Source organism: Lutjanus erythropterus, chromosome 16 (genome assembly GCF_056507025.1).
Source record: "Lutjanus erythropterus isolate fLutEry1 chromosome 16, fLutEry1.hap2, whole genome shotgun sequence".
Lineage (NCBI taxonomy): Eukaryota > Metazoa > Chordata > Actinopteri > Lutjaniformes > Lutjanidae > Lutjanus > Lutjanus erythropterus.
In genome coordinates, this window is record NC_139332.1 from 37,230,612 (window position 1) to 37,246,388 (window position 15,777).

A 15,777-nucleotide genomic window follows, 5' to 3' on the forward strand; every position below is an offset into this window, starting at 1 on the left:
TTGAAAATATTTCAAAGGAAATCTCACCCTGTTTATAGATGGTTATTTCATATTTCATCATTTCACTTTAATCAGCTCACCTCTCTTTCCTCTTCTGTTGTTTTCTCCACACACACACACACACACACACACACACACACACACACACACACACACACACACACACACACACACCCCTCTGTTACCACACACACTGTCTGTGTCTGATCTGTTGACTTTCTCCGTCAGCAGGATGTTTCATTAAGTCGCCCAAAAAATACAAGAGAGACAGAGACAGAGACGCAGAGACGGTCGTGTCTAGAAGGGAACTGGACTCATGAGAGATCAGCAAATCAAGAGTTCCCTTCTAGACACGACTGAAAGAGAAAATATAAAATCAGCGTGTGGCAGTCATGTTTTAAATGTGCAGGTCACCACGAATAAAGGAGTGTTTGGGAAACACTGACATTCAAACCAAGTTTTTTGGTCTTGATTTTTGAAACCGTCATGCAGGTCCAGACAGACTGTCTTGGCTTTTAACTGGAAACTAGCTAACAAGCTGTCTGACTGCTACTCCTCTTCAAATGTTTGTGAATTACTGACGGGATCCCATGATAAACCATCTTGCAGGTAATCATTCTCTCTGCTGTGTTGAGGGTAAAATGCTCCCAGAATTCAGTCATTTAGCTCTGCTTTGTTTGTCACTTTGTGGTCGAAGCAGAGATGGGAAGAAACGTGAAGATGACTCACTCACTTCTTCCATAAGTTCTGGAAAAACAATGTTTAGTTGAGCTTCACCGCATCACAAACATGCACAGTGATGTAATGAACAAACTGTAGACAGTTAAATTGGTTGGCAGCTAATTCTGACATCGTCAGTCTGAAGGAGACAGGAGCAGCTGACAGCGTCTCCAAACTACACTGAACTTTCTAACTCTTCAGGCTAACGTTAGCTAGCAGCAAATACTGTTACTACAGACTGACAGTTAAAATCTCACCTCCTGTTCTCTCTGAAGACCTCATCTCTCCAAACATCTTCCTCCTCTGCTACATAATCTGAGTGATATAATAAAACCTGAACCTGAACCTGAACTGAGAAAACTGTTATTTGTTGTCAGTGTTGTAGAGTGTATGAACATTTTATATTCACATTGTAAAAAGTTACAAAAATGTTTGTTTATTCTGTCAATTTTAGTTCTTAGAAAGAAAGAAAATCAGAATTGGCCAAAATTGTAATCAGCAGGTCAGACTATTAAAGAATCAGAAATCCTCATTGGCCAAGAAAACTGTCATCTGTGCATCTCTGGTCATTTTTGTTAACACATGTAGAAACATTCAAATTAAATAACTGCTGCGTTCTGTCATCATCAGACCACCAGAACAGACAGAAGGATTTGGAACAGATGTTTTATTGATCTTTTTTTTAAAGATTCAGGTTCATAAATGTGCTTGGTTTGCATATATGTTAGTAATTTTGGTTTTAACCAAATATAATTGAACCATTTCGCCTCAAATCTAACAACTAACAACTTTCTTCTACTTGTGTTGATGCTGCATGTTAAATTATTACTGTACATAAATTATAACACAGAGAATTGTGTGATTTACTCCAAAGAAAAAAACCATCATTGACCCTGTATTGTGACGTATTAAGCAGATGATGACATGATGGGAGGAGACAAACATTCTGTAGCAACAAACCCAATAAATCTAAAGCTTATTTATCTTCTCATTTGACTGTAGGTAACAAGAGTGTTTCTCAAATTGCTGGACTGTTCCTTTAAAGTTCCTTTTTGCCTGTGTAGCAGAGAAAGTATTTGACTGATGATCCAGTCAAAGTGAAAGACAAAAGTCTGTCCACAACGAGTCTGAAGCTTCACTGTTGTGTTTTCAGCGTGACATTTGATTCTTCAAGAATCAAATTTATGGATCCTTATTAAAAATGTCTGTCAGCTTTTTTTGCCTGCAGACTTCTCCACATGGACACTACACATCTACCATGCATGTGAGGAACATGTCCTCCAGCTCTTTATGTCCACAGAGGGAGTCAGTCCTCTTCTGTGTTGCACAGACAAACCAAATGACCAGATGTTGCCTGTAGATTCAGTCTCACTGTTTCTGCAGATCTTCAGTCTAAATGATTCCTGTTCCTCTGCTGTTCTGCTGCTCGGTGGTCTCAGTTACGTCTCCAAACTTGGGTTGCGAATTTTGTGCATTTTCTGTAGTTCTTCCTTAGTTGGCCTGTTCATTTCTTCTGTCTGTTGTTAACCACAGAGACACGACTCAGGCTGTTTAAGAGGGAATTTAAGAGAGACAAACTGAATGAAGAACTGTGTTAAATTCAGTGTTATGTTTTTAAAACAGTAAGCTACCTCTGATTGCAAAGGTGCCTTGCTTTTTCTTATACTTTTTTATTATAATGTTTCTTTCCTGATTGTGAAAACTAATAAAGTGGAGAAAAAATAAAAGGTGCTTTGGACAAAAAAGACAAAGATTTCCACCCAGTCAATCATTTTTTCACTAGAGGCCATGATAAAGAATTGACAGCTGTGTGTGAACTGTGCATGGTAGGATTTCTTTTATTTTAAAACTGTAATCCTGCTAATAGTCTCATTTTTAATAATTGTATCTGTAAATTGATTACTTATTTTTTAATCCGTTACTGTTGTATCCAGATTACATAATCCTGTTATGAGTAAAAAGAAGAAGAGGAGGCAGACGTGAAGAAGTTGATGGTGCTGACCTCAGTTCTTCTCATGGAAAGTGAAACAGAGGCAGAAGCTCAAACCAGTTTTCTCTTTCGTCTCCGCACGGCTGACCGATCACAGCTTGCGGTGGGAGTGACAGTCGGTTTTGTGTTACACTACATAGTTTCACTTTCAGAATCAACGTCAGGTCTTAAAGTGCGTCATCATATGACCGGGTGTGTTGTAGATGAAGTTATTCAACCATCGCTGTGGATTCTTCCGTTCCTCTTTTTTTCTGTTCTCCTTTTCTTGTTTGGAACTTGTTAGCCCCGCGATGATGATGATGATGACGATGATGATGATGATGATGATGATGATGATGAAGCAGCTGATTTTGCTTCTGCTTTCATGTCGTGTTGTGTCTCCTGGTAAGAGATCCCATTTACAGTCTCACCGCCGGAGTTGTGTTTGTGTGTGTTGTCTTTGAACGATGTCATATTGATCTGAACTGGTACCTGTGTGTTCCCAGGTGACGATACTTGATTATTGTTTTAGTTGCGGTTCTCTTAAAATGCAGCACAAATACTTTTTGGCGAGTTTGCTTCCAGAAGTGACTTATGTTCATGTGACGCCATGAAGTGTGACGTGTTGTTGCTGCTCTGTCTTGAAGATGAGGATGTTGTTGCAGCACGAGCTCTATAACCTACATGTATATATGTATCTGTGGGGCTGCGCAGTTAGTTGAAATATCATCCAAATCCCAGTTTGGCCAAGTGCAACATCCAAATTGCACAAGGTGCATTTTTTTTTCTTTGGCAAAATGTGATATGAAAATTTGTGACAAACATTATTATAATGAGGTTCTGTAGAAGCTGCAGTGATATCCTGACCTACAAATCTTTGTTCTCCAGATGAAAGAAAACATGTTTGTTTGGTTCAGACCTCAACAAATGTGACATGATCATGAGTTTAATCGATTTTTTTCTATAAAAATGCAGAATGTGATGGGAAAAAAACTTCACTTCCACTAATTGAGAATCATATATCTGTCAAAATAATCACAATATGATTTCATTTGAATTTTATTTTACCATATTGTGCAGACCTGTATAAAACTAAATAAAATTCAAAAGTTATCATAACACTTTTACCTCAATAATAATGCATTTTACACACTTAATAATCAAAGATACAGCATTTACGCCTTGTGAAAGGGATAGTTTGCCCAAAAATGAAAGTTCAGTCATTTTCTACTCACCCTCATGATGAATGAAGTTTAGGTAAAAAACAAGTGGAAAAAAAACATGAAACACCTCCATACTGCTTTTCTGCTGTAATCCAAGTCTCCTAAAGTCCCAACATGCTGTTTGCACACTGTCACACCACACACACAGTTCAGACAGTGTGCATGTGAACGTGGCTCCAAACTAAAGATCTAAAGATCGAAAGATCTACAGTGAAGATTCAGGATAAAAACATGGTGTAAATAATATTTTTTTAGTCAGCTTGGCATGTTGGGACTTTAGGAGACTTGGATTACAGCAGACAAGCAGTATGGAGGTGTTTCATGTTTTTACTCTGTTATTTTATTTCCAGTTGAAAACTGGTCACCATTCACTTCCATTGTTTGGGAGATTCTGTAACACTATTTTCCTGTGAAACTCCAGCAGTGTTTTGTGGACTAAAAAACTAAACCTGACTTTCAATCAATGTAAGGGTGATTAGATAATGACTGAATTTTCATTTTGGGGCGAACTAACCCTTTAAATGATTTCTTAAGTTTTCCAGTACCAAGAGAAAATTGCAAAAAAAATCTTTATTTTTATGTATAATTAATTAAAAATTAAAGACAGCTTGTTGCAGGGAGAATAAAATTACAAAATTCTAACAACGTCTGCTTCATTTGTAAATGAGGAAGTGAAGCTGGGGAGTATTTCACAAAGAAGCAAAATCTTTTTGGAACTCAAATTCAGTCAAAACAGCACAAAATTATATAAAAAATGCACAGGTCATTGATAAAGACCAAACAGAAGTCTTGTGTTCTTTTCAGTACCTGTGACAAAATAAAGCAGTATAAATATAATAGACAGAATTGCATGGTTGTGCAGAATTCACGGTGATTAGTTGAATGTGTGTGAATTGTTGTAAACAAATACTGTACTGTATGACCATTTGGAGGCCTGAAATCTATACATTAATGCTTCTCTCTACAGCGATACACTCCCTGAAGCACGTCTACACTGCATCCTCTGAGGTCCCAAATTTCCCAGAATTTGTGGCCACTGTGTTTGTCGATGGAATTCAAACGGATCATTACGACAGCAATACTAAGAAAACAGTCCCCACACAGGCCTGGATGAGCCGAGTCACAGCAGATGATCCAGAGTACTGGAACAGACAAACTTCATACTGGGAAGGTCAAGAGCAGATAGGAAGAGTCAACATCGAGACTTTAAAGTCACGCTTTAACCAGACTAAAGGTGTGTTTCATTCTTACTGCGAAGAGGGTGTTAGGTCATGTAGGGGCATGGCTCTGTTGGTTGGGACTGTCAGACCAGCACTTTGGTTCAGACTGAAATGTCTCAACAACTACTGGGTGGGTTGCTGTGGCATTTTGTGTCGATATTCATGTTCTCCAGAGGAAAAAAACTCATAATAACTTTGGTGACTTTCCATGTAGCGCCATCATCAGGTCAACATTTTAATGTGTCCAATACTTTGATTTATGACCAAATGCCTGCAGAATCATGATGTTCTCATCAGCCACAGCTGGACCTGATAATTAGCAAATATTAGGATGCTAACCAAGAAAACACTAAACCAAGATAGTGATTTTTCTTTTATCTCTGGTCACTGGTACTGCATTTTTTAACTCTAAACAAACTAAACATGTTCATTTTGATTCCAAACCTGCTTTTGACATGAAGGGCTTACTAAAGTCTGTGTTTCTGCATCTCTGTCAGGTATCCATGTGATCCAGGTGTTGAATGGCTGTGAATGGGATGATGAGACTGGAGACGTTAATGGTTTTGGTCTGATTAGTTATGACGGAGATGACATCCTAATACTGGACATGCAGGCACAGAGATGGATCGCCATAAAACCCGAGCTTTTGATTAGTCAACATAAGTGGAATAATGACAAGAGCTGGTTAGAATTCATGGAGCACCGTTTGACCAAGGAGTGTCCTGTGAGGCTGAAGAACACTTTGGAGTATGGGAGGAGCACTCTGCTGAGTGCAGGTAAAAGTAGAGTGCATATATGCATAATTATAGGCTTTACACAATATATGTTTAGCAAAATTTAAGTGCAATATCAAATATGTTAATTCAATCTTAATCCTGTTGAAGATTTTTTGTCTGAGAAGGCAGAAATATTCAAATAAAAGATCTGGCCTGCTGATTTTACACCTTATATTTCACCAGCTGCTTCAAACAAATACTGAAGGTCCTGATTCACATCAAGTAAAGCGATAGTTCACCCAAAAATGAAATTTCTCTCAATATCTGCACACCTTGTGCTGATGTGAGGATGGGTGAAGATCTCCAGATTGCAACATGCTTTAAGTTCATCATTTTAACAGATAACGTGTTATTTTATATTTCATATGTTTTTTTTTATTGTCAGCAAGCCAACGTTTTTTTTTTTTGTCCATCTCTCAGTACTGTCTGACTTCCTGTCTGTATGTGTAAATCTTTAAAAACACCTCAAAAATATATAGTTTCATGTTTCCGAAGGTTCTTTAATTTCCTAAACCAGCTACTGTTAAGTCTGGAGATGAAGTCAATCTTAAGTTAATCTATGCATGGTATTGGCAAATCCTTTTCTGTTACCTTTCTTTGTTGCTTTCTCTCTGTCCAGTGCGTCCCTCTGTGTCTCTCCTCCAGAAGACTCCCTCGTCCCCAGTAAGCTGCCATGCCACAGGTTTCTACCCTGAAAAAGCCATGATATTTTGGCGCACAGATGGAGAGGAGCTTCACGAGAACGTGGACCACGGTGAGCTCCTCCACAACCATGATGAGACCTTCCAGATGAGTGTGGACCTGGATCTTTCACTGGTGAAACCTGATGACTGGCAGAGGTATGAGTGTGTGTTTCAGCTGTCTGGTCTTGAGGTTGACATCGTCACCAAGCTGGACCCTGCAATCATCAAGACAAACTGGAGTAAGTAGCAGAGGTAGACATCTTAGATTTGTCTGATGTTCAGTTGATACATTTGTGTTTATGTATGGACTGAAATGAAACAGTTTTGTGTTTTTTTTATAACCAACAACAAACATTGTAGCTAGCTAGCATTTGTGGCTAATTTTAGATACATCATCATTGCATCAATAGGTTTCAGAGTCTTGATCTCCTTCCATGTATTCATTTCTGCATTTCTTGATGTTCACTCTGGTGTGAGAGTAACTAAGTACATGTACTGTACTTAAAGAAATAGTTTGACATTTTGGAAAACACTTACTTTCTTGCCACTCTCATGTCTGTAAAGTAAAATTGAAGCTATAGCCAGCAGCTGGTTAGCTTAGCTTGAACAAACAGGGGGAAACAGCTAGCCTTGCATCTAAAGCTCTACTTCTAAAGCTCACTGATTAATATGCTATATCTTGTTTATTTAAGTAGTACAAAAAAAAGAAGTGCAAAAATCATTGACTGTAAGTAAAGATGGCCGCCGCGTCCCCTCTCTTCTCCCGCCCTCTTGGGCAAAAATTAAGCTCAAATATCTCTGATATGAGTGCTGCCATCTTGTTCTGGTGACATCAGTTGGAGCCAGAGTTTGTGCAGTAATTGTTGGAGCTGTGGCATCAAGGCCCCGTCCACACAGCTGGACTACTCAATGGCAAGCACATCTCAGCTGTCAATCATGATGTGAAACCTCCTTTTTATGTCATCAAATAACTAATTAAAACCAAACTGATGAGAAAAAGCACTTGAACAAACATCAGCGTGATAAGAATGACCTAAACTGACAGAAACCATCTTTGGGGAACATTTATTTGATGTGTGCTTTGGTTTTTCTTAGTTTGGTTCCATGTCCCACCTGCTAATGTGACCATATGTATTTTGATAGACAGCAGGATGGAAATAGTAATTGAATGCAGATGGGTGGATGGATGTTTTCTTGTCTCCTGATGTCTTTCTTTGCCGTCTTGTTCAGTTGTGAAGCCCACAACACTCCCCAGCATCCTGTCTGCAGTGGTCGCAGTGGCTGTCATCTTCACAGTGGCCACCGGAGTCACAGTTTACAAAAAGAAAAAAGGTGAAACTTGTCACTTTTGTTGTCATTCTTCTTGTCCATTGTGGCTGTGAAGTGATCTGTACTGTAGAAGGTGATGTTCAAAATCCTCAGTCCTCATTCTGTGTGAAAATTACCTGAACACAACCTGCGGTCCTGGTGGTTTTCCCCTGGGTCCAGGGAAACAGCAAAACAAGTTCAATCTTGCTCTGAACTGAGAGGCTCAAAATGCTGCAGCTCAATGATGGAGGTGTCAGTAAGTCTTTCAGTCCACCACTTTGATCCAGACTAAAGTCTCTTGACAGCTCAGTTCTGATAAATGTGGTTCAGACCTTCACATTCCCTTCAAGATGATTTGTAATAACTTTGGTGACTTTTCATCAGGTCAAAATATTAATGTCTTGTTTATGACCCAATACCTGCAAAACTAATGAGGGTGGTGCTCCGCTGTACATTGAGTTTACTGCTAATTAGATGTTAAATGTTAGCATGCTAACATGATGAACTACGACAGTGAGCAAAGTAAATATTGTACACAGGATTTAACTTGTGCCAGATCCAGAACAGAATACAGGACCTGGCAGATTAGGACCAACACCTATTTAATTGGATCCAGTGCCTTGTCACTATCAAAATCTTTAAATAAAGTTTGTGTAATATTTAATGTTATCTGATGATTACTGTGAGCCTCAAGGCACAGCAAGTGGTCATGTCTGCTCTGAAATAGTGAAATAATTTTGGTTAAATTCAGACATTTAGTGCTATTTGTTTAATTACCAGAGCGCACCAATAACGTGCACATGCATCCAGACACGTGCTTTTACTGTGGTTCATTTCAGGTCATTTAACCAACTGCTGCACTGTGACATGCTTACATGCATTTGTCAATTATAACCAACCAGACAGTTAAATGTTAGACTGACTTCATTCATAGTTTCATCCTGTTGAACTTGAGAATATTATGCAGCAGTCAGAGCGCTCTCCCTGTCTGCCTGTCCGTCTAGTCGCCTCACAGACACCTCTCAGTGCACAAAATACTTTCTTTAGCTTTAAAGATGATGATTTAAAAATGAGCTGTGAGCTGTCTGTATTTCTTCACTTGGAGAAAAAAAATGTGTCAGAACTTCCCTCCTGTGTGCCCTGAAGCTCGACACTAGAGGCTTAATTAGAGGGTGTTTGTGTGGGTGCAGCACTGTCCATACTGAAACGGAACAGAAGAGATCTCTAGACAGACAAAACATTCGGATGTCATGGTAGTAAATATATCCTCTGGCGCTCACTCCACCCACCAAAATGACGTGTGGCTGCTCAGATCGGTGGCTGGAGTCTGTTGAGTCTGTACTCAGGTCTCAGTAATCTTGTAGCTTCAACCTGAATCTCTGTGTTTGGAGTTTAGTTTCGTTCCTGTTCTTTTTTTTATATTTTTGCATAGCGATCTTTTTTTTTTATTGTTTCCTGATTATTTTCTGTCACACCAGAGCTGCATTCATGTCCTGCTTTCCTTCTGTTTCAAGCTAAAATCTTTTCATCTGAGCACTAAGAGACTCAAAGTGACGGCACCTTCATAATGAGCTTGTGAGTCAGATGCTGTTAGGAAAAATTGCAAAAGACTGTGATATATATATATTTTTTCTGTTCTTTTTATTTCAGCCAAGTGCCCTTCGAATGGTAAGTATTTTGTTTCTCCCTGATATTCACCGAGTCTGACCTACACTCTGCACTTACTTGTCTTACTGGTATTTTTTGTTCGCCAGGTTTACTCTCTGTACAAAATAAATGTGTTAACAATGTATTACTGACCTTCCAGCTCCTGACAGCACTGAGCTCTCTGAGAAACTGAATCCAGAAACCTGATTCCATACAGATCTCTGTGCATCCAGTAAGTTACTTCTCTTTGGGTAGATTGGGTAGTATTTTGCTGATATTCTAACAAATTTGGTTTGAATGGTTCAAAGTTTTTTCTTCCCCCATGGATCACTTATTCCTCATAAAACCTTCAAAACCAACCACCACACAGAGCCTCGGCTGAGCACGAGCAGAGCAATTACTGAAAAATTGGTGTAAAATCTTGAGACATGAAAAGAAAACACCTTTTGTGTGTTAGGCTCTTTTCTGTGTTGTTTGATGTAAAATGATCATAACATTTGGTGAGAGGTGCTCCAGACTTTCATTGGTGGAGTCTCTGAACCAGTCAGAAGCAGGGCTGTGTGCTCTTCATTCTAAAATCCAGACTTACTGTGATTCTGATTGGGGAAAAAAAGGAAAAAGAAAAAATAACAACATTAGAGTTACTGATGAAAGCTGTTCTTAGGGTGCGTTCACACAAGCCTTGTTTAGTCTGGTTGAATTGAACCTTGGAGTGTTTTCTTCCTGGATGCGGTTCATTTGGGCTGGTGTGAACACCGGACTGGAACTCTAAAGCAGACCAGACAACCACTGCCTTGGTCCTCCTTGAAGGTGTGGTCTCTGACTGTTGTCAAGTGAATTCGGGACTGGTTCATTTCTTGCACAGGTAGAATATTTTCATGTGAAATTAAAGGGAATCATCAATATATTTTTATGTTAGCTGGTGCTCTTATTCAAAAATCTCCTGGTGACCAACATGTTGTGTCTTTTGACTGATGAGAAAAGATAAAGGAGTGGTTGGTAAACAAGTTTCAGCTCTTGTTTTTTATCTGCGTCATTGTACACAGAGCAATGCAACAGCTGTAAACTTTACAAAGTCTCTAAATCACCACAAACCACAAAACTAACTGTAATGGAAGCAGAGAAGAGTGATAGAAACGGAGTGCAGCTGATGCATCGTCAGAGCGCACAGAGCAGGTGACGCTTGCTTGTTGGTCAGATTGTTCTTGTTAGTGTCTGACAACATTATGGAAAGGATCACTTCAGTGAGAGAGCTTTTTTTTTTTTAAGAGGAAGAGACATTTTGTTTGACCAGAAACAGCATGCATCATCATCAGCTTCATTCAGAAACTAAATAAAAGTCACCAAAAATGCCTTTCCACTGTTGCAACAATCACCAGTTCTGGTTTGGTTCAAATAAAGCCTTTATTCACAGTGTATAGGAGTGTGGAGCGTGCAGTGCAGGTGATGCTGGACAGCAGCCTCGGGACAGAAGCTGCACAGTTCCAGTGATTTAATAAATGAACTATAGGAGGACACACATTTTTTATTTATTTGACTGTGTGAAAATCTGTTATTTTCACACCACAGATGATGACGAACATCATTAAACACAAGTCTAACTGGTAAAACATATTCATGTAGGCTTATGTAGGAATTTGCTACGGCACAGTGAACTGTAAAAAAAGGAACAATTCAATTATTCAATAGTCAAATACTCACGTAGACAGACAAATCTGATTCAGCTGAAGAAAACTGTAGTAATGGACAGCCCCAGTACATATTCATGTTTCAAGAATTGTTTGGAGCTGGATGATGAGGCCCTCAGATTATTCTTTAGTCAAAAAAAGATACAAAAAAATGTATGTATATAGAAAAAATATTCAGTAGGTATGAGATCACAGAAAGATGTTCAGGAGCAATTCATGCTTTTATTAGTTTTTGAACAAATTGTTCAGAACTAATAGTTTGTTTTATTAGTTTTACATACAGGGAAGCTAAAACACATCCCTGATGGAAACAAATAGTGAGTAAATGAGGTTATGTTTTATAAAACCTGCACTGCCTAAAACTTTCAATGGTGAAGTGTTTTTCTTTTTGTCTCAGGTTGACTGGAGCAAAGCGAGGTGTCGTCACTTCACTGGTTTAAATCTACTGCAAAAAAGATGAGCTACTTTTGAGGACAGAAGAGTCTCTGATGACTTCAGAACAGATGTTAGTCTGTTGTTAAACGACCTGCCTGGATTTGTGACAGTTTGACATGTTTAATTTATGGGGGAAATAGTGTCTTATTTTGTTAAATGAAGTGCAATTGAAGTAAAAGTGTAAAAATGTGGCCTATATAATAGAGGGAAGGTTTTACACAAAGGGATTGATTGTGTTTCAGTAACAAGAGCTATTGATTTGGACTTAAACCACAGTTTTGCTGAATTATAAGAATAAATAAACTTTGTTATGGGCCTGACACTCATAGAAATCCACTATAGCTGCCGTTACTCTTCAGTGATGAGATGCCATGATTACTTCTATCTAAATACAACCTTATAAATGAACACACACAGATGTATATGCAAGCACATGTTTATATCACAGTTGGAAATGAACACAAACACAATGCTTGTTTTGACATAAAGCACTAAAACCCTGTATTATTTTACAGTTATGTGAATATTTTGCTAGTATAATTCTATGAAACAAAGTTTGGTAAAAGCTGCACTAAATTTAAAGCAAACTTCAGCCAAGTATAATCAGTATATCTGATGTTTTGATGCTTAACCATAAATGTTTCATTAAAAATATAATTTTTCTTTTTACTCTTTTACATAGATGAACATTAAATTCAGTTGACATCTGTCTCTGACTTCAAATTAAATAAATGAAACCAAGTATAGCTGTCGTATTTAAAGACTTACCTTTCATGTCCACATTAAATGTGTTTCCATGTGCTGCTTCTGTAGTTCTTTAGTGCCGTTGAACACGTGTGTAACTGACACATATTTGTAAGAGAAGTCTTATTGTAAAGTAGTACCAGATTTTGTTTAGATAAAATCAAACTGTCTCATATTTGTATTCATTAGTTTTATTTGCTTTTATTTTTTTTGAAAATATTTTAGAAGATGGGAGTTTATACCAAGAGGAAGACACTGAAAAATGAATGAACCTATCAGAGCTGGACGGACGGTTCTGTGTGCAGTTTACTGATTGGTTTCTCAATAAAAGTACTAATTTTCCAAGATTCTGTCTTTTTTTTTATTTCATGACCACAGGCTACTCATTCTTTAAAAAAAAGATCAGTAATGCAACATGGGGCAGAGTTCAATTATTTATTATTTATTTTTAATTTAGATTATTTTTATTTAATGTGGATGACATTTTTGATGTTGTGTATTTAGGTTTACTATTGAACTAATGTAAGACAGGGTGTGAAATGCATTGATGGATATTTTATTTTATTTGAACTCATAAGCAGTGAGACAAAGCTGCTGTCTGCACGCTGTCTGTCAGGAGAGACACGGGGACAAACTTTAAACCAGTGAGACAAACTCAGAGCCTCAGACAGGAAGACACTGGAAAGATCTTCAAAATAATTCAAAGCTGACATCCTGTCCAGCAGGTGGCGGTAGAAGCACATCTCACACGACGCGTCCCCGTGATAAAACTCACACTGAGCATGCGCGCGAACACTAACCCGGAAGTGTAGCTAATAAACAACCGAGCGAGCACGACGCCTCGGAGAAAGAAGTTGTGTTGTGTTTTAATCTTCAGACTCGTGTTAAAATGTCGAAGATCGAGATGTTGAGGCTGCTGATCAACCAGCGGCTCACCGAGGCCGCGGAGGAGATCTTCGGGGTCTTCGGCAGAACCATCGCCGAGTACGAGGAGGAGATCTCCCGCTCCAAGCTGGAGATCGAGCGGCAGCGGCGGCTGCTGGAGCTCAGCAGGAAGCCGCACATCTCCGTTCAGCTGGACGGATCAGGTGAGAAACCGAGCAGTTATCGAGGAAATCTCTCAAACTAAAGCAGCAAAATCACTTCATGGTGAAGAAAAATCACAGCTGAACAATAATAAGGTGCTTTTTTAAATTGTTTGACCGCATTATCTGCAAGTTAAACGAGTGTTTTCTTACATATTGTTCAATCAATTTGATTGGATCTTTGAGTTGTCGAATCTCAGCTGTGCCTTATGGCAGCAACTATTGATTTCTACATCTGCGAGGATTAGTTGATCAATTGATCAGACTATCCTAACTTTTTGATAGTTGATATTTAAAAGTTTCAGTCATTTTTCAAGCAGAAATGTAAAAAAAGAAAAAAAAAGTCCTGTTCCAGATTCTCAGATCTTCAGATTTGCTGCTTTTCTTTATCTATGACAATTACAGCTGCAGTGATTAATCAAATAATCTGTTATCAAATGAATCGACAGCTATTTTGACAGCTGATTAATCAGTTTGAGTAATTTTAGAAGACAAAAAGTCAAAATTCTCCTCAGCTTCTTAAACTGGAATATTTTCTGGTTTCTTTACTCGTCATTTGAATATCTTTGGGTCGTGGACATTTTATCTGATATTTTATAGGCAAACAATTATTAATTAAAAAATAGTTGACAGATTAAAAGACTATAAAATAATCATTAGTTGCAGCGCAAACAACAGTCTTTTGGTTGTGGACAAAAGAGGACATTTGAAGACGTCACTATGGGCTCTGGGAAACTGATGAGCATTTTTTGCAAATGTTTTGACTAATCATTAATCATGAAAATAAGTTGCAGCACTGTTATCTTCATCACACCACAAACATCATGATGGATAAAAAGCACTACAGGCCAGAGGAAAAAAACATCTGTAGTTTTGCAGCTTCTCATCAAGATTTATTTAGACTTTTTGTGAACAATAATATTGAATCATTGTGTGCCTCAAGGTTATGCAAAAAAAAAATCTCTTATCTGTAAAGACACTGACCTCCTTTTTATTTCAAACATTTGGAGCTTTTCTTTGTGCAGTTTTGAAAGGTGTCCTGACTCTCGTCTTTGCTGTGATTGGCAGCTCTGTCTGAGCAGCAGGAGTGGAGCTCCAGTCTGGACCTGAATGACGTCAAGTCCCCTCACATCAAAGAGGAGGAGGACGAGGAGGAGGCGGAGCTCTGGCAGCCTCACCAGGAGCAGGCGTCTCAGACGGAGGAGCGGAACGACGTCAAGTTCGCGTTGTTCCGGAGGGACAAGCAGGACAGCATGACCCCGACACTCTCGAAGCGGCCTCGCCAGGACCTGGAGGACTTGGACTTGGACCAGCAGCCGGGCACGTCGGTCCAGCAGGTCTGCTCGGACCTCGACGAGGAAGCTGCTGAGGCTTCAGATCCGGCTTCAGGTAACGGCCAGCTGGACTGCGTCGACATGGAGGCGCAGCTGTCCGAGGTGGTCGACTCGTACATTTGCACCATTTGCGGCCGCGCGTTCGCTCAGCGCGGTCACTGGGCCAAACACGTCCAGGTTCACCGCAAGGTCGAGTCCAAAGCGGACAAGTCGTACACGTGCGACATCTGCGGGAAGAAACTGACGCGCTTCGACGGTTATCAGAAACACTTGAGGATTCACACGGGTGAGAAACCGTACTGCTGCGACGAGTGCGGCCGCAGGTTCAGTGACAACTCCAACTACAAACGGCACATCCGCACACACATGGGACAGAAAACGCAGCAGAGCTGAGGCTGCGGGACGAGGATGGACACTGATGGACGAGGACAGACTGTCAGACCTTCATCAGAAGAGGTTTTGTGCACATGACGGTCATAAAAACACAGCGGAGACAGGTCCACCCTCATGTAAAATTGCCTTTTTGCCTGTCCTCCAGCCTTGATGTCTTTCTTCTTTATTTTTTTAAAATGTACATTGTCCATTTTTCATTAAGCCCCCCTCCAAAAACACTGCAAACTATAAGACATGATTTCACCGGGGCTGTGCCCAATAGTTCAAAGCTTCGTTCATAACCTTGAAATTCAAATTCTAATGCTGCGTCTCCACCCAAAGAACCCAGAACTGTTTGTCCGAAGAACTAGTTGTCAAGGAACTGGAAGGTTCCTCCAGTTTGTTGTTGCCTGTTGAAGATCAGCTAAATTAGTTTCCTGATGTATGAAGAAGTGGCTGTGTTTTCATCTTCATGACTCCATATTGATGACAAAGCAAAAAGAACAACCAACTGGTTTGTGACAGAAGTTTTTTTAAAAATAGCGACTGAAATAAAATGCTGCGAGCGCTCGA

At 39.3% G+C, this 15,777-nt stretch overlaps 2 protein-coding genes across 2 annotated transcripts; both read left to right on the forward strand.

Annotated features, from left to right (window-relative positions):
- The first annotated feature begins 2,806 nt into the window (after positions 1-2,806).
- LOC146313622 (class I histocompatibility antigen, F10 alpha chain-like) lies at positions 2,807-12,751 on the forward strand. Its single transcript, XM_084739624.1, has 8 exons — positions 2,807-3,094; positions 4,880-5,146; positions 5,630-5,908; positions 6,528-6,830; positions 7,822-7,923; positions 9,550-9,567; positions 9,707-9,778; positions 11,632-12,751. The coding sequence occupies exons 1-7, from the start codon at positions 2,914-2,916 to the stop codon at positions 9,751-9,753; spliced, it is 1,197 nt and encodes a 398-aa protein (XP_084595750.1). The 5' UTR covers positions 2,807-2,913; the 3' UTR covers positions 9,754-9,778; positions 11,632-12,751.
- Positions 12,752-13,219: 468 nt separating this feature from the next.
- Positions 13,220-15,777, forward strand: LOC146313623 (uncharacterized). Its single transcript, XM_084739636.1, has 2 exons — positions 13,220-13,501; positions 14,567-15,777. Exons 1-2 carry the CDS (start codon positions 13,303-13,305, stop codon positions 15,223-15,225), a joined length of 858 nt encoding a protein of 285 aa, XP_084595762.1. The 5' UTR covers positions 13,220-13,302; the 3' UTR covers positions 15,226-15,777.